The 21446-nt window shown below is 43.4% G+C and overlaps 1 protein-coding gene across 2 annotated transcripts in view; it reads left to right on the forward strand.

Moving 5' to 3' along the window:
- Positions 1-21446, forward strand: part of ASAP1 (ArfGAP with SH3 domain, ankyrin repeat and PH domain 1) — a 351004-nt gene that overhangs the window by 252453 nt on the left and 77105 nt on the right. For both annotated transcript variants that reach the window (XM_082719724.1, XM_082719725.1), the window contains exons 8-12: positions 2234-2363; positions 3585-3670; positions 13184-13259; positions 14783-14869; positions 20754-20854. In XM_082719724.1, the coding sequence (XP_082575850.1) occupies positions 2234-2363; positions 3585-3670; positions 13184-13259; positions 14783-14869; positions 20754-20854 (480 nt within the window). The remainder of the gene's footprint in view (positions 1-2233; positions 2364-3584; positions 3671-13183; positions 13260-14782; positions 14870-20753; positions 20855-21446) is intronic.

A 21446-nucleotide genomic window follows, 5' to 3' on the forward strand; every position in this document is an offset into this window, starting at 1 on the left:
AGACTATGAACTCTGGGAAACAAACTGAGGGTTTTAGAGGGGAGGTTGGGGGGATGGGTGAGCCTGGTGACAGGTATTAAGGAGGGCACGGATTGCATGGAGCCCTGGGTGTTGTACGCAAACAATGAATCATGGAACACTGCATCAGAAACTAATGATGTATCGTATGGTGTCTAACATAGTGTAATAAAAAAATTTTTCTTAAGTTTCTTGTTTTTTCATAGAAACAGTATTTTAGCTGAGGATTTGATTATGTTTTATAAGATATTCTTTTTCTTACTGCCTCTGGTTACCTCACCACCACCCCCAACTTGCTATTTTGATCTCTTGCTTTCATTTTGGAGGTTTTCCTCAGTTATCTTCCCATCCTTCACTGCCCATTCATATCTGAGAGCAAAGCACTCAACAGTTGATGGAGAGATCATACTTGTCAGCAGGACCAGGCAAGAATGCCGTGAGCTGCCTTTTTAGGTTTTAGAATGTCAAGATTTTTTTCTTCCTTTTTTTTCTTTCTTTCTTTTTTCTTTTTCTTTTTTAGAGAGAGTGGGGAGGGGCAGAGGGAGAAAGAGGCTCTCAAGCAGACTCCCTGCTGGGCACAGAGCCTGATCTAGGGCTCAGTTCCAGGACTGTGAGATCAGAACCTGAGCCAAAATCAAGAGTCCGATGCGCAACCAGCTGAGCCACCCAGGGGCCCAAGACAGCTTGTTCATCAGGAGCACTCTAAATGTCAGTATCCAGAGGTGTGTCTTCTGACATCATTCAGTCCCCTCAGCCCCCTGTCTGGTGATTGTATATTATGGTATTCTGGAAGCAACCAAGGCCATGGAGGTACCCCTGTGGTTCAGGGTGTGCACTTTCTCTTTTCCTCTGTGTAGACCTGCTCTTCCAGATATCTGTTGAATTCTCTCCTCCTTTTTTGTCTTCAGTTCTTGTCTTTGGGAGATTATATTCTTTATGATTTTTAATATCATCCTAATGGAATTATGGAAGGAAGAAGAAATGAAGCTAAATGTCTTAGCTTTCTGCTTCTCTTCCCACCCACAGCAGTGGAGAGAGCTGAGGCTTAAGCCCCAGCTGCTTTCATGCTGCTTGATGGCCAATATGGCTAGTAAGATATGGCATTACAGTGATAGAGGCATCCCAACCAGATTTATAGTAGATTTTCCCATGAGTTGATTTTCTACCGTGTTTGTATATAGACAGGGATATTGGCTGTCTTTGGGGTTTGATTTCCTACAACTACAATTTAAAAGAAGATTTGAAGGCTAAGTCAGTTCGCCTTTGCATTCACAACTAAAATTCACTCTTCCTGAAATTGGAAGTCTGTTTTCAAGTTATTTCGGAAAGAGGGTCATAACCATTGGTGTTACTGATCTGTCATAGCCAACCAAGTGTTAGCCTCGGCTGTGTTGGTTTCGTATGGGTCCTCCTTCGTAATTGGCTCCTTCCCTCTTTGCCCTTCCACACCGAAGAACGTTTTATAGGATCCAAATTACAGATTGGGATTTTTCCCATCCTTATTTTGTATAATTGTCCCTGATGGTTGAATTATTAAAATGTGTTATGGGGATATGGAAATGTCCCAGGTTTAGAGGAATATTGGAAATTACCTTTGACTACTTTTTGTTCACTTTGATTGTCTTGAAATAATTCTCAGACCCATCATCTGTTAGTAATCTCGATATGCCTCAGTTCTTCAACTTTCTGATTCTTTTTCATCGTAAAGTACTTTACCCAAGAAAAAGTCAACTGTCAATATTTCTTCATGCCCACCAAAATATGAGAGAATTTATAAGAATTCATCCACATGTGGGTGCTGGGTGGCACAGTCAGTTAGGTTAAGCATTTGACTTTTGATTTCACTTCAGGTTGTGATCTCAAGGTCATGAGATGGAGCTTTGTGTCGGATGCTTAAGTCCTTGCTTAGGACTCTCTCCTGTATATGTGCGTGCACTCTCTTTCTCTCTCTCCTCTCTCAAATAAATAAATCTTAAAAAAAAAAAAAAAAGAATGAGTTCATCCATGTGTAAGATCACAGTTAAAATGTAAGAGGTTCCCGAGGTGTTCATCTCTACAGTGTGTGTGTTCTCTCTCATTCTTCCTTTTGACCAATGTTACCAACATAAGAGTTCCTGCTGCTGACCTCTTGTAAATAAGAAACAATTACTGGCTCTCGTTAAAGGAGGGAACGATGAGAGCTTTTTTTTAATGATGGCATCTGCTTTAACTACAGCACGAAGATTGAGAAGGAGAAAAGAGAGCACGCGAAGCAGCACGGCATGATCCGGACAGAGATCACGGGGGCTGAGATCGCAGAAGAGATGGAGAAGGAACGGCGCCTCTTCCAGCTCCAGATGTGCGAGGTACGAACGACTTCTGCAAGCGTTTCTCTGGAGTTTCGTAACTGTGATCTCTCCGGCTAGTTGGGAGTTTTTATGCTTAAATGCAGGCTGTTTGGTTATTAGAGGAGGGGACTGTTTCTTAAGGGTTCTCGTCTCCATTTTTCTCCAAGCCTTGTGGGATCCGCCATTTCACTGTTGTCTCATATTTTGAGCCTTGGTCCTGGGGGGCTCTTTATGCCAAAACAGGATTCTTTGGTGAGAACTTTAATGTTGCTTGTGAGTGAGTGTGGAAAAAAATGTTTGGTGAGAAGTAACCCTGGTGAATATGAAGTCTTCTTGATACAGGTGTAGAGCATGTTTATTGTTTTTTTAACCACATGTCTGGGTTGAATGCTAAGTCAAATGCTTAAATAAAGCAGTGATTAAGAAAGCCTGAGTTCATGAAAGCATGCTCCTTTGGACTTAGAGCAGTGGTTCTCAAACTGGGTTCCCAGTGAACACTGGCACTCCCTGACCTGGCATCCTGCCCATTCTGTTGTAGAGTTCCTTTTATAGTTCTCCGAAAATACTAAGTTGGATAGAATTTTATCAATTTTAAGTGTTCCTTTTTTAAATGTTCACCCCATACTTTAAGCTTCTTCTCAAACTTATCTGCTCATAAACACTTCTCATAATAAAACAAGTGAAAAAAAGCAAACAATCTCAACAGAAAATCTTGACCTACTAGTAAAAATCAGACCTAGTAGTGTTAGTTAACAGCATAAATTAATAATGGGTTATTTTAATTCTTCCACGTTTTTTTTTAATTCCTCCATTCTTGAATACCAAAAATTCTTCCTGAAAGTTTCGCTATCGGATGGCCTGTGCCTCAAGAGAATGCTGTTTTCCTTGTTTTCTGCAAAGAACAGTCAACCATCCTTCAGGGTTTGACCATGTGAACCCTTAAGTTTAAGATCCACTGCACCAGGGGGAAATAATCAGTTATTCTAGAATGTTTTACTATGTTTGATTCTGCTTGTCTTGTAAACTAATGAGCATTTATAAAACGCTAACAGTCTAATCATTTCATTTATACACTTGGGACTGCCAAATCAGCATTTCCCGAATTAAACTCACGCTGTCTGCGGGCAGCCAAGGTTCAGTAACTTGTGTGGATTCATGACTGGTGTTCTGCTGCCCAAACCCACGGCTGTAAAACCGTATCTGTAATGAGCAACATAAAATTTTGTTTTATTTCCACAGTATCTCATTAAAGTTAATGAAATCAAGACCAAAAAGGGTGTGGATCTGCTGCAGAATCTCATAAAGTACTATCATGCACAGTGCAAGTAAGTAGAATATCATGGTCACAATTATTAGCCCACGTAAGACCCCCTTCACTTACTTGGTTTTCTTAATTGTTTCTTCCTTTCTGGTTTTCATTTGGTCACTATATATAGTGTGATATCAGAACCTTCCAAAGCCTCATAAGAAATAGTATTATGTTCCATCTTTGTTGTTTTCTGTAAGTAAGTAACTCAGATGAGTGCAAGTATTTGGCTACTGAAAAATGCTGTATTACTTACAAATGCTGACAGTGGCCTTGACAGTCCGTGAAGCTCTTGTTACAGATACATGCGTCCCTGTCACATCCCTGTTGCGACAGAGGCTCCAGTGACCTCCACGCCCTCCTCCCTTACTTGGCAGTTTACCTATTATCGGGTCATTTGTTCCACGTATACCTACTTGCAGTGTTTTTCTTTGTCATCTAAATTAGGTGAAATTAAATACTTGGGGCACTAAGAATACTTTGCCTCTGTACTCAGATTCCTATGAATTGGTGGTACATCCGCTGTTTATACCAGCACCATTTTTGCTTATTAATTTTGCATTTTTACTATGTTTGAGATTCTGTGGTATTGCATTTGCTTATTTACTTCTTGTTTATTTACTGGGTTAGCTTTCATGGGTTTTCTGGTAGAGTTTTTATGTGAAAACGTGCCCATTATTAAAATTTTTAATGCTCTAATAAGATCTTTATATTTGACTGGGACAGTTAAGGAGGTCAGCATTAATACTGTGGAATGCACAGAAGGCACGAGCCAGAAAGATGAGTTCAGACCTTGGCTCTGCAGCCAGGTGACTATATGATCTTCATCTGGTTCCTCTTTAAACCTCAGTACCCTCAGCTCTAAAGTGGGGTTAAGGTTAGTAGATGTGAGAATTAAATGAGATAATGCATGTGGAGCCAACTACATTGTATGTGTTTGCAGCTCTGAGGATTCCAAGTGGCACTGGAATCATTCGTTCATACATGTATCGTACAGAATTGTTTCAGGAGAAGCTTTTAACGATCAAATTTTTATTTACATAGATCTGATTTGTTAACTTTTTTCTTCTCAAAATAAATTCCACCTTTTATAAATAAATATGTATCACATACAAGGAAAAAATACATTGAAGTGGAAACAGCTGCATGTTTATAAGACAGAATTTGCCTGTGACAGCCTCATGCTGAAGACCTGGTCCCTAATTTTAGCTTTGGGTGGAATTGAATTTCATCTTTCATCAATTTCAGTTTTCCTAGAAATGCATCACTGCTTTGAAACCTCTACTGAAATAAGGGAAACTCTTAGTCTTCTCCATTACAACACTTTGGTAGCAAATCTGATTTTACCGATTTTAGAAATCTCTCTCTCTCTCCCTCTTTTTTTTAAAGTAAACTGTGAGCCCAGTGGGCTGCTCAGACTCAAAACCCTGAGACCAGGCGTTGCATGCGCCACCAACTAAGCCAGCCAGGCACCCCAGAAATCTTCTGATCTCACATTCTCTTACCGTACAGAGAAGGGTTTAACCTCCACAAACATTAGCTTTCCAAGATGTAAGATGTTTTGTAAACTATACAGTTCTTAACCTTTGTTCCAAAAGGTGAGAAGAAGAGCAACTCTGACCTGGGTAGCTAATGCATCCTCCCTTCATTCCTTCGCTTCCCGCTTTTTCACTTTCCAGAAATACTTATCCATCTTCTGACAAAGGCCAGGTCCTTTGAAACAAGTACTCTGCTCTCAGGAGCTAATTCTTTGGTACAGGAAGTGAATTGGGTCATCAGTCATCACAGTGGGTCTTGGAAGTAACTGCTGGTAGGGCATCAGGAGAAGGGGAGACTTTCATCCAGGTGGACTGAGAAGGGCTCCTTGAAGTGGGGGGTGGCGGGTGGCGGCAGTCCGGAGTAGACTTGGGGGATGGCTGGCATCTGGTCCTTGGAATCTGGTAGAAGAGTCTCTCTGGAGCAGAGAGAGATAGCAGAAGGAAACCCCACACAGTAAAAACCTCCCTGTGGGAGGAGGTATTCCCTCCTTCTGGGAAGAGGTTATAATGGGGTTCTGCCCCTGGTTGAACCTCAAGAATTCCCACATAGCAAGAAGCCGGGGTAATACTCTTTCAGGGAGACTCAATTCTTTCCTACTTCAGGCAGTTCTTCAGAAACCCTTAATAGACTTGTAAACCATCTCTACCTAATTCAGAAGCAGTGGGGGCGGGGGTGCCTGGGTGGCTCAGTTGGTAAAGTGTCTGCCTTTGACTTGGGTCACAATCCCAGGGTCCTGGGATCCAGCCCTGTGTTGGGCTCTCTCTGCTCAGCGGGGAGCCTGCGTCTCCCCCTCCCACTGCCTGCCACTCACCCTGCTTGTGCACTCACTCACTCTCTCTGTCAAAGAAATAAATAAAATCCTTTAAAAAAAAAAAAAAAAAAAGGGAGGATTTCTTATCCTAAGTACTTACTCCAGTTCCCCAAATGATTTTCAGTACAAAGTCAAGGGGCATCTAAGAGTAAGTTTGCTCTGGTAACACCCAATGCAGTCCCAGCACCTCAGCGGGGATGCAGCTGCTACAGTGGAACAATACGGGGAGCAGAAAAGAAGAGCTTCCGACTTGCTGTTACCCTTTCCAGCTCACCCACACCAACTGCTTGTCACTTTGACACTTGAACATTGTGGGGAACATGCTGCCTTCAGAACAAGCATAATATCCTACGGCTCACCCACGCCTTTTACCACCTAGCAAGTGTCATTGTGATCTGCAGGATCATGAGCACTTACAAACATTACTATATTATCCTTAATTTTACAATAATAATAGCTAACATTTATCAAGGGCAATCAGGGAATTGTAGCTCTGGAAAGATGAGTAACTTGCCCCGAGGCACATTCACTCATTCAGTAGATGCTTCGTAAACATGTCAAAGTGGACAAAGCAAAAGAAACCAAAGGAAGAAATAGGTAAGTTGGACTTCAGAATTCAAAAAGGCTTTGTGAGTGAAAGGACATTATTACGAAAGCAAAGGGGCGTCTGGGTGGTGCAGGCAATTAAGCATCTGCTTTTGGCTCAGGTCGTGATCCCAGGGTCCTGAGATGGAGCCCCACATCAGGTTCCCTGCTCAGTGGGGAGCCTGCTTCTCCCTCTCCCTCTGTCTGCTGCTCCCCCTGCTTATTTTGTCTCTCTCTTTCTCTCTTTCTTTCTCAGTCAAATAAAATCTTTAAAAATAAAAATTTTAAAAAAAAGTTTAAAAAAGGCAAAAAGCCCACAGAATGGAAGGAAAATAATTGCAAATCATTTATCTGATAAGGGTCTGGTATCCAGAATATATAAAGAACTCCTACAACTTAACAACAAAAAGATAATTCATTTTAAAAGTGGGTAAAGAATTTTAATAGCCATTTCTCTGGAAAAGATACACAATGGCCAAAAGCACAAGAAACAAATCTCCATGTCATTAGTCATTGAGGAAAATACAAATCAAAACCACAATGAGATACCACTTTGCCCCCAGTAGGATGGCAGGATTTAAAAAAACAACAGCAGCAACAAAATGGAAACTAGGTCTTGGCGAGAATGTAGAGAAATTAGAGCCCATAATACGTTGCTGAAAGAAATGTAAGTAGGTGCAGCTACTTTGGAAGACCTCTTGGCAGTTCCTCAAAAATTTAAGCCTAGAATTATATGGTCTTGCAATCGTATGCCTAGGTAGATAACCCAAGAGGAGTGAAAAAAGTATTTAACAAAATGTTAACAAAATGACAAATTTAACAGAATGAACAAGAATGTGTTCATACATATTTATAGCCTCATTATTCACAGTAGCCAAAGTGTAGAAACACCCAAATGCCCATCAGCTGATGCCCAGACAAAGTACGGTACTGCAACACAGTGGGACGCTGTTGGGCTCTATGACTGCGGATTGCCCCAGGAGCCAGACTGTGGCGCTCAGAGGCGACTCCCTCCCTCTGCTGTCCTTGGAATGTGGGTTCTGCTTGCCTTTCCCATCCCCAGCGGCTGCCCCAAGGACATAGCCTTGAGATGATGATGTGGCATTGAGAACACCTGCGCAGTGTATTCACGACTGAGCACAGTTGGGGTCTCTTTATAAACTGGAGATTTGGAAGGCAGGTGCAGGGACCCAGTCACATAGCTGCCGCCCAAGACAACACTCACATGTCAGCTCCCTTCGCTTTTATGGAAACTGCCCCTGCCCACGTGCAGGGGCCCGCTGCTCGCTCAGGTCTCTTCCTGCGCTCTGTGTACAGCGGCCCGTTTCAGATCACACTCAGGAAGCTCCCAGGAGGGTTGTAAAGCCACATATGTGCTGAAGCAGGGATGAAGATCTGAAACATTCTAAGTGAAAGAAGCCTGACGTGGAAGGCCCCATACTGTAGGATTCTGATTAAACAAAATGTCCGTAAAGATAAGTCCACTAAGACAGAAAGCAGAGTATTGTTTGCTAGGGCAAGGGAGGAACTGGGAACCATTGCTAACAGGTACGGGCTTCCTTCTTGGGGTGATAGCTGTGTTCTGGAATTAGTGGGGACAGTTGCACCACATTGTGAACAGACTAAACACCACTGAATTGTACACTTTGAAGTGGTAGATTTTACATTACATGAATTATATCTTAATTTTTTTAATGCAGAAAACGGTAACAAAACAAAAGCAAAGATCCATGTCCCCATAGAACTTACATGTAGAAGGTGATAGAACCAAGTCTTACAGCCAGGTCTCTGTGACTCCAGAGTGCATGCTCTTGATAAAGTCAGAAATCTGAATTTGGTAAGCCTGGATTTGGGCCTGGACATCTCTATTTTTAAGACTCTCTAAATGTGAGCCCAGCATATCACTATCAGCAAGCTCTTTGACCTGAACTGTCAAGATACATTTGTGGTTAATTAGTACTTATATGAATTAACCCTTGTCCCTTTAAGTTCCTTAACCACCACAGGACTCAAGTGGAATGTATCAAGAAAATATCAGCCCCGCTAGCTGGAAATCAGTACCTGGAGCTTCGAAATAGGCTTTCAGGAGGGGTTGGTAGTTGGTGTGTTAAGAAATCACTTCGTTTTTTTAAAATTTGTTTTCTAATTTGTTTTAAAGAACCATACTTTCTGTGATACTACGAGGGCATCCTGGCTTCTTTTGAAAATAATATGCTTCCAGAGCATTTCAGCCTTTGACCAAATAGCCCCTCTTTCTAAGCCAAGCAGGATATGATTGGGGTAGTAGGAAGATCCTGCTGTCTCTCTTTCTTGAAATTAAATTAAAAGCAGAAAGAACATACTATCTCCCTTTCCAATCCTTGTTTGGACAGAATAAGAGGTGAAGTACGTAGTGACTTTCTCGGGTTCAAGAGGACTGCCTCGCTCTGAGTGTGTGCTCTGCCTGATGGACGGGCGACTGTGTTCACACTCACGAGCCCGCACTCTGCCGCCGTGAGCGTGTTTCAGTAGTTGGGAGAAATGTGAGTGCCCTTCTGCCTATCAGTTGGCAGCTTTTCTTTTTCTGGCACTGTGGGTCATTAAAATACGGTCCTGTTTCTTTCAAGCTGCTTATTTCAGAAGCAAAGCCAATGCAGCTATGTCTCTAAGGTCAAAGAAATAATGAGGCTCATTTTGCTGGCCTGTGGCCATCATGTATTCAACTTCTTCTCTGTGCCTGGCATTTTAGGAACATTATCACAGTGCTCACAAGAACTCTCCACACTACATGGGATCATCTCCATTTCCTGCAAAAGGACACTGAGGCACAGGGATTCAGAGATTATGCTGTTACTCAGCAGAAGAGCCAGGATTTGGACCCAGATCAGCCTGATATGTTTAACTACTACCTGTGCTCCAGAGCTGGGAGTGCTTTCACTCAAATCCCAACTTTGCACCCAATGACTAGATGGCCCCATTTAAACAACTTAAACTCTCTGGGCCTCAGTTACCTTGTTTTGATCTATTTTGTTGACTTCCCAATGAGACTTAAAGGGGATGCTTAATTATGCGTAATAACGAGTGACTGGCACAGAATAAATACTTCGGTGCCAGTAAGTATTATTATTATTACTGTTGTATATTATTAGTATCGTCATTATTATTATTACTGTTAATCATCATCTATTTTCCAAAGATCTCATTATATTTCAGTTATGTGCAGAGAAAGTGGCCAAGGGGTAAGTGGGGTGTCAGAGAGGTGATGCCACTTTCCGCATTCAGACTGAGTGACAGGTCATCAGAACTGACATTTGTGCTTCCTTTTCCAATGAGGAGAAAGAACACTCTTATCTGTAGTAGTTCATCTGCCTCTCTCGGAAGCCAGGAAACATCCACCTTCGGATGATCATGCTCACCCTCAGAGAGGGTCACAACCTGCCCAAGGTTATACACACAGTGAAATTGAGAGATTTTGGCTCTCAATCCAAAATGTGATACACTTTTGACTCCAGAGTTCATGTATTTCCGGTGAACCAGAGCCAGTGAGCTGGAGGGAGGAGCCCAAGAACAGAGAAGCCCCTTCCCTCCGTGAATTGTTGTGGCGGGTGACGTGTGACCGTGACTCTGAGGCCCACCCAGCCCGTGGCTGAGACTAACTGCTCAAGGGAGGCACAGTCAGGCACAGAGGGCAGGGGTCACCAGACCCACCTTGCCGTGGACAGCACGTCGGCCTTTGCTTACTGATGACTGTGTTACTAATGTCAAGATGGTTTTGTTCTCCCTGCAACTTGTCCCCTCGGCCCCCTGTTCCCGTTTCTCGCTAAAACCCAGAAGCGAGCCCTAGCGTAACTTTCTGAGATGGACTCAGCTCAGTTGGTTCTTTTCTTAATTTTGTTTTGCCTAATATATGAATATATAATGTGTTCTAGAAAATGAAGTTAACAAAAGAGAAAACCTGTTATCTCGGTGAGAAGATAATTGGATTTATGTATATGATTTGGTTGTAAAAATTGGGTCATATTATAGATTAAAATGATTTCTTACTCTTAATTTTTCTTAATCTGCGTTTGTAATGTCGTGAAGAATTCAAATGTAGGAAGATAGACTTGTCGGGGTCTTTCTTCAGCCTGTGAATTGGGAGGAATTTGTCCCTTCCAACTTGTCTTCACGTGCTGACATGTAACTTGTCATTTTTATCAGTGCCGTCTCAGATGAAAACAGTTGAATGTGTGTGTTTTATAACATTCCTTGTGCTCTTCAACTCTGAGGTCACTTATTCAGTTAGTCCAGGAGAACAACTGCCGTGATGGAAATGGTGGTATTCTCTACTGTCTTAACACGCTACCCACTGGCCACACATGGCTGCTGTGGCTGGTGAGACTTTAGGAACTGAATTTTACATGAATTTTAGTTAAATTGGCTGCTAGTGGCTACCCCATTAGAAAACACAAACCTAGAGCATTGTCATTTAAACTCGTCTTTTTAAAAAAAAAAAAAAAGATTATTCAGTTTCCTTCATGGTGAAAGTGAAAATGAAACACTAAACCTGTCTGTAGTGAATTTCTATCCCTCGGGGAAGAGCATGACCCCTTCTGTGATGAACCCACGCAGTCCAGGGAAGGAACAGAACACGTGCTGAGCGTGTCCTGACAACCCAGCGCTTTGTGGAGCGAGTTCGTAGGTGTTACCGGTGTTACCGCCCCACTGAGTACAGTTAACGTGAGCAGAAGTGACTCACCAGGGAACCCCTGCTAGTAAGCCCTCGAGCACAGATTCTAAGCCCTAAGCCTCTTACCCTGAGGCCCCTTTTCTGTTGTAAGGAGTCCTGCTGGCATCCACCTTCCACTGATACGTTCTATCTTCAGACCCTTTGTCCAGAAATGATTTCAGTATCAGAGATGAGAAGTGGTTCTGCTGTGAGTGACTTTGTAGCCATCCTCCTGCCTCTTCCACACACCCTTTTTCCCCGCATGTAGATGTTGCTGGTCCAGGTTAATGTTCATGAATGGCCTGCCCTGGGCAGAGCACAGCCTGCAGCTCTAGGGCTGGCATTAGTCCTGGGCACAAGGCCGTGCTGGGAAATGCCATCCCCTGGATAGGATGGGCAAGCTGCCGTGGGAGGCGGCAGCAAACCGAACTACAGTAGAAGCGTGGGGCGGGGGGGGGGCATTTCAGCAAGAGGGAACAGCAGATGCAAAGGGCAGGGAGAACTGAAGGAAAAAAAAATGTAGCATGGCTGGGGTGCAGTTTTTTCGAAGAAGATAGTAGGAGATAAAACCAGAAAGCTATTCAGGGGCCAGAACACAAGTCGCATTCAATTCCATACTGAGAAGTTTAACTTGGATCCCGATAGGCAGTGGTGAACCACTGAATGTTAGAAGGGTTTAAATGCAGCTCTCAAGTTAAATGGTTCACCAGAAAGCCCTCCTTCCCCCATTCCTCTGCCGGCAGACTTTGTGAAGAGAGTGTTTCTTTTCCTTATTTTAGTAAGGGTTCTCAGCTGAAGCTGTCAACCTTAAAAAACTCTCACACCTCTGGGATTTCAGTATTCATTCCTGGAGGGCCAGTTCTGATAAGGATGTATTGTTACCAGCGATGGTGCATGTTAAGCTAAATACATTTGGAGATATGGATCCTAAGATGTGCCCTAAAACTTCCTGATCGCGCTCTTTGTTCTTGTTACTCACTGAGCATCTGCCTGGGGCGGGACCCATCCGATCCCTAGATGAGACAGTCTTCGTCCTTAAGGACCTCATTCTTCTGCGGGGAAGATGAGGGGCAGGCAGGGTTAGAGAAGCCTCCAGGAGGACAGAGAACCATACAAACACTGAAACAAGTGGGACTCCTGGGTGGAGGGATCAGACAGGAAATCTCTTGACTTGGCGGTCAGGAGCAGGGATGTCCGAGTCAGAGCCTGGCCCCAAATCCCAGCTTTGCCACTTCGCTAGATGCACGAGCAGATAATGCACTCACCCTGTGCCTCAGTTTATCCTCTGAAAAGGCAATGAGATTGAAGCGCTCGTGAACTCCTTCCGGTTGCTGTGGGGGGCGAATGAGATACCTCACATAAAGTGCAAGCGTGCTCAGCTTGCTCTGCTCGCTCGGTGCCTGCCAGCGCGGATTCTTACGCAGGGTGACATAGCACTGTCTGGCTGTGCACGTGGCCAGGCACCATCCGTCCAACTTGCTGCGCTTCAAGCGTGTGCCCAGCGGTCTTTGGAGAAATGAAAGGTGGCCAGCTTCCCCGCAGCCTCTCCTTACAGCGTCTAATGCATCCTCATGATATTCCACTAGTTGTGGTGTCTGTCTCTTTAGAATTCAAATACAGCACAACCGGTAGGGCTGTTTCCATGAAGAGACGGGTGTGCACATGAGACCTCTGTGTTGGGGCGGTGTCTGTAATTTCCTCTGTTCACGCGACAGCTGCCAGCACGTGTCAGATAGTGCCCGGAATCTGCTTGTTGGTGCATCTTTATAAAACACTGAAATGCGTTTATAAGCGTTTTGTGTAGCTGTGTGGGTAGAGGGCACATAGATTCGTGTTCTCAGATCTTACGGGTAACTAGAGCTCATGTCTTTTTTATACTTCTGGTAAATCTCTGCTGTTCTCCTTCATAGTTTCTTTCAAGATGGCTTGAAGACGGCTGATAAATTGAAACAGTACATCGAGAAACTGGCTGCTGATTTATATAATGTAAGTATATCATGAAACGCGTGCATTTTATGTTGGCTTTGTAGATAAATATCAGTGCATTTGAAATCTGGATTAGAAGAGCTTTAAAGAAAAGAAGCAGGGGTAAGTGATCTGTCAGGATAAACTCAGTGCAGGTAAGCCTTCAGTTTAAATCAGAAGGCCTTGACAGTCAGATGTCCTGGAGTACACTTTGGGGACGTAGGAGGAACAGGGTGTGTAACGGTCGGTTCTAGGTGGCTGTCCATTTGGGTTGAGTAACCTCACTGCAGTCAGCACCTGGAGGAAGAATGTTCGACCATGAAAGACAAAACTTGAGATTATCTTGGAATAGGCAGGTTTATGATTTTTTTTTGTTTGCCTGTTCTGTATTTTCTCTCTTTTATCAGATGTCTGGAATTTTGCTTTTATAATAGCAAAGTCACACAAACTTTTTTGAGAAAAAAGCTAAATGCAGGAATAGAAATGGCCAGTTTGTTCCCCATAATCCACTTGGCACTAAATAATATTAAAAGTATGTTTTATGAGTACAACTACATATGTTGAAATAAGGTTTCAGAGTTAGGAATAATACCTTCTATTTTCTATAACTTTAAAAACTGTGTGTAGTTGTGTATTTTTTCTGATTGTCTTTTTTTTTTTTAAAGAGTTTATTATTAGAGCACAAGAGAGCGCAAGCATCAGGGGGAAGGGAAAAGAGAGCGGGAGAAGCAGGCTCCCCACTGACATGGGGCTAAATCCCAGGACCCTGGGATCATGACCTAAGCCCAAGGCAGGCCTTTACCTGACTGAGCCACCCAGATCTCATCACTCCCCATTGTCTTTTAATAGTTAACATGATTTGGGTTTAAGTTCTAGCTGATTTAAAACAAAACAAAACAGCACTAGTTCCTTACCCTTGGGTGCCACTGTGCAAACATTCATATACCTTAACCCATTGGGTTCTGGTCCTTTTTCACAGTTTTTCTGGCCCATTTAGTCACATTATGGAATTCCTGCTACCACCTTTTGAAAAACCAGAAGCAAGTGACCCAGTGTTCTTTCTCAACTTTGTTTAAGAATGGTACTTCAGGGCACCTAGGTGGCTCATTTGGTTGGACGACTGCCTTCAGCTCAGGTCAGGATCCTGGAGACCCAGGATCGGGTCCCACGTTGGACTCCCTGCTTAGCAGGGAGTCTGCTTCTCCCAAGGACCTCTCTCCTCTCATGCTCTCTCTTTCTCTCTCAAATAAATGAATAAAATCTTAAAAAAAAAAAAAAAGAATGGTACTTCAGAGCTAATCGTCTTGCCTAGATGTATTAATAAGAAGGCCTGTTGCATCAAGTCACTAATTTTAAAAGTCAGTGGTACTTACATAAGATGAGAAAATTCTGCCTTTCATATAAAAAAATGAGACCATGTAAAGGTTTTAATAAAGAAATCAATGATGTCATTGAACTTTTTGATGATGGGCATATTTGGATGAATTAAACTCAGCTCATTAATATATAAAAGATATGTAATGAAAGTTGTTTTTCTGTCACAGATAAAACAAACCCAGGATGAAGAAAAGAAACAGCTCACTGCACTCCGAGATTTAATAAAATCCTCTCTTCAACTCGATCAGAAGGAAGTAGGTGATCTCTGTGTTTCCAGCAGGGCTACCAGTAAAAAAGTGAGGTGGCTTGGGATGGCCTCTTTGTTTCCTTATCTGCAAAATGGGCATGTCACCAGCTTCCTGCCACCGTGGTTGTGGGGACAAACAAGATAGAAGATGCAAGTGTATACCCACTGCCTCGCCCCGTATAGTGACCATGCTTTATGACCCTTGCCCTCCTGCACAAAAGATGTTCTTAATGCCTGAACTACAATTCCAGAACCCTAGGTTTGCCATTCCGGCTTTGAAGTCATGTACTTCAAATGTGCTCTGTCCTCTCAGGGTGAAGTGCACACCCATGTCCTCTTTAGGTCTTCTCTGTCTTTCTGAGCAGCCAGAAGGAGGCCGATACAGAATCCTCTAGAATCATCTAGTAGAGAGCAGGCCAGCCATACAAACCAGCAGCCATACCCTAAGTGGTATTTGTACCATAAGAGATCTGCTGGGAAGGGGCGCGCCAGCAGAGGGGGATGCTGAGAGGACCCTGAGATGGAAGCTGCCTGAACTAGTCCACAGTTGCCCCCAGCAGTTTGGGGGTAAAGAGGGTGGAAGATTGAGCGATGGGGTTTCTGAGGTGGAAACTCGGGCCTAGTGATAGATGACCTTGGACGCACACAATGGGGTATGGACTTCATGCCAAGGGTAAGTAAGCTAAACAGCGCTATTTGTTACATAGGGGAGGGTCAAGGTTTGCCTGTTTGTATTAGGAAATTATCATACATTGAATTTAAGTGCGGTATCTCAGTGCATATTTACTGATAACCACATAAAGCAGAGCAATTTTTTTTACCATTTATTTTTTTATTTGACAGAGATAGAAAGGGAGCACAGGTAGGCAAGAGCGGCAGGCGGAGGGAGAGGGAGAAGCAGGCTCTCCACCGAGCAGAGAGCCGGATGTGGGGCTTGATCCCAGCACCCTGGGATCATGACCCAAGCTGAAGGCAGCTGCTTAACCGACTGAGCCACCAGGCGCCCCATGCTGAGCATTTCTTATATTTCCATTTCCGCATGATATCACCTCACAATGGCAAACTGACTGTACATTCTGATATTTTTTGAAGGGGCTTCTGAGTCCAAAGCAAAAAAAAAAAGCCAACTCTTCTCAAACGTACAAGCCCTGGACCCACCACCTCACCTTTTAAAGCAACCCAAAAGGTTCTCTTTACTGAGCGAAGATAGTCCTCTGGGTTTCTGAGCGGGAGAAGTGTACAGCCCTTTCACCTTGGGCACCTGCAGACTGGAAGTAGACATCAGTGGCCAGGAGGTGTGGACCTCTTTAGTCCAGGGCCTCAACCAGCGTCTATACCCGTGTCTGGAGGCCTCTTTTGAGATGCTTATTACTGGCTTACAGATCCTAGGAGAAGTGGTCCCCTTGAATGATTTCTCCATGTAAGAGCAATAGAAGGACTAAAACGGTGGAAAGTAAGAAGTACATTGCTGTTCAGGCATGGGCAGAAATTTGTAAGGTTTTTTTAACCACTTTCTACCTTTGCTTTCTTGTACAGTATTACCTCCTTCCTGTGTATGGAAGCTTTCTTAGGGGGAAGAAAGGCCATTGCAGTCCCTTTTTGTTTTGCTTAGAGGCTGATGTAATCTTCTCCCAGTGGTTAAAGAACAAAGTTGCATATAAGCCAAACGAGTATGTACACGATAAAATGCGCATGATTTGATTTAAAGCCACCCCAAATTAATAAATGATGTGTGTGTGTTAGCACTGTGTCCAGAGTATTTTACAGGTAAAATTGATCTTTCACAGAACACTTACCCATTCCCCTGCTGTTCATCATCTGTCATCAAAATAAGGCTGATAGGTAATGATTTCTAATGACTCAATAAGAAAGGAGACCATCCACGTAGAGTTCTTACCATAGCACTGCCATTCTAGAAGAGCATAAACTAACCTGATAAATGACCTGAGGAATTAAAAGCACTCAGCAAGCTATTTAACCTCTCACCCCACCAGGTTCTAACTTGACTCTTTTAAAGGAGGCTTCAAGAATTTGAGCTGTCAGTAGGATCCCCAGACTTTTGGTGGACTTGTTTTTTCTTGTCAAAATTCTTCATTGACTTCTGACAGATGTTCTATGAAATTAATCATCTTAAGCTTTTATAATAGCCTAACTTCCCAAGAGAACTGTTTGCTACATAACTATCTTAAGGGTTGAAAATATTTTAAATAATGATGATACTAATAAATCTTTCCCAAAACTCCAGCATTTTGTTCGAGTCTCTCTCCATTTCTCATCATAGTGTGGTTTGCATGGTGTTTGAAAGATTCTGTGTTTTGCTCATCTCTGCAGGATCTGACACGCTGTCTGGCGCCCAAAAGTTTCTCAGTAAATATGTAGTAAACATATTTTTGCCTCCTCCATATATCCCTTACATGAGCGATCTGAAGCTTCTCTAGTAGAGGTTAGTTTTAGGTTGGGTACCACAAACATTTCTAACCCAGTTAAAGCAGTGAGTAATTACTTGCAGTTTAAAAAGATTTGAGATATTACTCCTTAATAATGCATTTTATATGTTAATACGGTTTTCTAAGGAGAAAGTAAGGTGATTTCTCCATACTCTAATAGAGAATAAGGAATGGAACTTTAAAAAAATGACACCATAGTTTCATTCTCTAGTTTACATTCTTGGCTCATGTTATGGAATTTTTCCAAGATTTTATTTTAAGATCATTGTGTAAGTTTAGTTTTATATTTATTGCCTGAATGAATTTCCCACTTGGATTTCTCTTTCCTGAATACATGTTTAATTTTTATTATATTATCAAAGGATTCAGACCTCTTTCTTTCCTTCCATCATGTTTTGTTTTGTTAATTACTGTGTTAATTCTCCATTATTTATTTTCTCAAAAAAGAAAACCTCCTTTTCGATTATCTAGAGCTCCCTACAAAGCAAGCAGCATGGCCATTGATTTCTCAGAGTGCAGAAGTAATAGTTTGTAGGACTATGTTTTTTTTAAAGATTTTATTTATATATTTGACAGAGAGAGATCACAAGTAGCCAGAGAGAGAAGGGGAAGAAGGCTCCCTGCTGAGCAGAGAGCCCCATGCAGGGCTCTATCCCAGGACCCTGGGATCATGACCCAACCCGAAGGCAGAGGCTTAACCCACTGAACCACCCAGGCACCCCAGTTTGTAGGACTACTTTAAGCCATAGAACTCATCAGTAGTCGATGTAGGGTTGTTGCTATATTTCTGAAGCATGCTGCTTCCTTCCAGCTCAGCTTAGTGGAGTAGGCTGCTGGGCTCAGAGCCTGGAGATCAGCCACTGTATTCACCTTTAAAAGCATATTTACCTCATGGAAAGCAGGGTCCATTCAGCTTGTTGCATTTAAAAATTTATTTAAGCTAGTAATAAATATATGTAGGGGATGTCTTAGAGGCAAATTTACAGAATGTAATATTTTTCATAAGTTACTAACATCCAAAGCCTTGCTTTACAAAAAATAAATACTCTTGTTTTTAAAACTTAGGTTTTATTTGAAGGATTAGCAAACGGGCTTTTAGAGATGCATAGTTCTAAAGCATTCAGCCCAACCTAGAAATTACATGGGCAGACAGAGAACAGTTTCGTTCAGTGAAAGCATTCCAAGGAACAGAGTTATTCTTTTAATAAGAATTTTTATCCAGGGAGATTTCAGATTTTGTTTTTAATGTTCTCGGGAGGTATAGAAATGGCAGCGATCCCTGACTGACTCCAGATCCAATTGAGCTGTTTTCACGTGACGTCATTGGGTAGAAGCAGAAAGCTCTGTGGATTTCCTTTATCCCGGCCCCTTGTTTCGTCCCATGCCTCAGATCTCCACTACCAGACCTAATTTTCCATCCTCACTGTTCTGGATTAGTATTATGGACATATCGCTGCCTCCTTCAAGAAAACAGTGTGTGTCACTGCTGCTGTTGGGGTCTGTCGTGGCGGCGCCAGGGGAGGAAGCCCGTCTGATCCCTAGTACTGTCCTGCAGCCCCATCTCCGTCCAGAAAGCCTGAAAGCGTCTATGAGGGAGGATTTGGGATTCAAGTTACTACGAGTGCAAGGCTGTGGGTCCTCATTAAAAGTAAAGGAAATATGGAGGAGAATTTCTAAAGAGACTGATAGACCCCAGCCCACTTCCCACCCCTCCCCAGGTGATTGAAATGGTGCTATTAACTGTTTCAGCTGGAGGGAGTCTGGCCAGTTACAAATGACTCAGATTAAGGAAATCACTAGAGTCTAAGCTCTTAAGGGGGCGTCTCCTTGCCTGGTAGAACAGGCATTCGGCAGTGTTACCTTCATGAGGGAGCAGAAGGTCAGTGTGTAAGCAACCACCTCAGGGACAGGGGTTGTGCCGCACTCCGTGTCCTCAGTGCCTTCCTGATACTTGCCATTTCGGTGTTCAGGACATGGTTTTGGACACACAACTCATCACATGTGGGAAGCCTCACAGAGGTGTACTGTCCTAGAGCTCTTGCTTTCACTATTATTTAACATTCATTTGCGTGCACTGAGCACATACTATCTGGTCCAGAAGGATCCCGAATGCCACAGAGAGGCCATCCTGACCTCCAAGGGATCTTGTGCATAGGCCATCAGTACACAAGCGACGCTCAGTCCTCCTGTCTTTCTTCACCATCACATTGCACGTGTTGCTTCTGAACTGCATACTTTTATTCTCTTCGCATGGAAAACTAAAAAAGAATCCTACAATTTTTTATTCCTTTTTGATTTTCTAAAGTAATTTGGGGTTCATGGAGCTATTGAGTCCCTAAACACACACTTGGAAGTTTGTCACCCGTTTTTATCTTGATGAAATGTGTACCTCATACCCTTCCAAGCAGGTTTTCTTCTGCTTTCATTTAAATAACCTGAAATAAAACTTGACAAATATAAAGATGTTTTATTGTCCCATACCCTGAAGTTTATGTGATTCTGAAGATGGCATGTGTTCTGATGTTAAGTACCTTTACAGTGCTATTTTCTCTGTATGTTATATAAAGTGCTTAAATCGTGAGAGATGACTCAATGAAATTAACTATGTTTTCAAATGTTCTGCCTTTTTTCTCTGTTGCTTTTGCCCTTCCTGATCGAAGTCTAGGAGAGTAAGTCAACACTTTCTGTGAGAATGTATTATCCTATTTCTTTGTCTAAACCCCATGTCCTCATTCTACAGTTCAACATTGTTGGTTTATTTCATACATTTTCCAAGTGTAATGGCTGCATCTGGTCGTGCCGTCTTTAGAAACGATGGGGAAGTATATCAGGGGAGTGAAAGTGTTAACTCCAGCTGGTTTGCGTCCGTCTTGTTCTGCGGGTCCTGGTCACCCTTTTCCCACATCATACACAACATGGCTAGAGAATCATCGTTTTTAATTAAAAGCATGCTTAACAGCTTATTTTACGGAGCCCCTGCGGGTTACAAACCAAGAATTTCTAACAATTCCCAGTACCTCACTCAGAAGGTACCCTTTTTATTGTGGGTATTTTAGTAGAATATGTGGAGAGAGAAAAGGCGGACCTAAGGGAAGAGCCCATTTGGGTTGCATGCACTACGTTTGTGAGCCACTTGGGTTTTCCTGCCTTCCCCGGGCTAGCCTGTGCGGCCCCAGCAACCCGTTCGGTCCTACCATGCTCTCTCACCAAAGTGTGTGGGAATCAGCTGGGTTCCCAACTAGAAACAGGAGTTCTTGGGACTTGCCTGTGACTCCTGTGATTGTTTCCTAGCCTGGTTTCCTCTAAAATACAGGCAAGGACGTGATGGCTCTTAAAAGTCCCGTAATTCTCTTGGCCCCAGCCAAGAGGCTCCATAGCAGAATAGAGGCAGGGACTGGAGAAGTGTGTGCAGCATTGGTCTGATCTGTGGCGTCTCCTTTCTAGGATTCCCAGAGCCGGCAAGGAGGGTACAGCATGCACCAGCTGCAGGGCAACAAGGAGTACGGCAGTGAGAAGAAGGGCTACCTGCTGAAGAAGAGCGATGGGTATGTGGAAGGCCAGCCCGCTCTCCCTTAGTGCTTAGGGCTTCCTGGGTGTCGGCAGCCTGGGAATGTATCGCACCTGCGGGCCAGGAAAGCACATTCCAGAATCTCCTAACGCAGTAGCTGCTGACCTTGAGCCCACTGGTTTCCCTCAGCTGATTGAACCTGCTGTCTTTCCAAGAAGCAATTGCCATCCTCTGAACCCTCAGTGGCACCAAGGACTTGTAGCCTGTCGTTGTAGGAAGGCAGGAGCTGAGTGCAACGGGAAGCAAGCAAGTGGCTCGTGGACTTCATGCTTGCCCACCTCTCTGCTTTGATTCATCTGCCCTTTTCTCTGCTGGGGGCCCACCTGGACGCCCAAACCCAGCCTTGGGAGTCAGCCCTGAGTCCCCTCCTTCTTACATCACGGCTACTGTCAGGACAGGCTCTTCCGTTTCTAACAGGACACAATGCAAGTCCTGCCATATCTACTGCCTGGCCTCGGAGGAGCCACGGCCGTCTCTCCTGGAATATCCGAGTGGCCTCTCCATGTCCCTCCCTCTTCTCCATTGCGTCTCTACACAGCACTCAGAGTAGCCTTTAAAAAACATAGAGC

Source organism: Mustela nivalis (genome assembly GCF_964662115.1).
Source record: "Mustela nivalis genome assembly, chromosome: 2".
Taxonomy (NCBI): Eukaryota; Metazoa; Chordata; class Mammalia; order Carnivora; family Mustelidae; genus Mustela; species Mustela nivalis.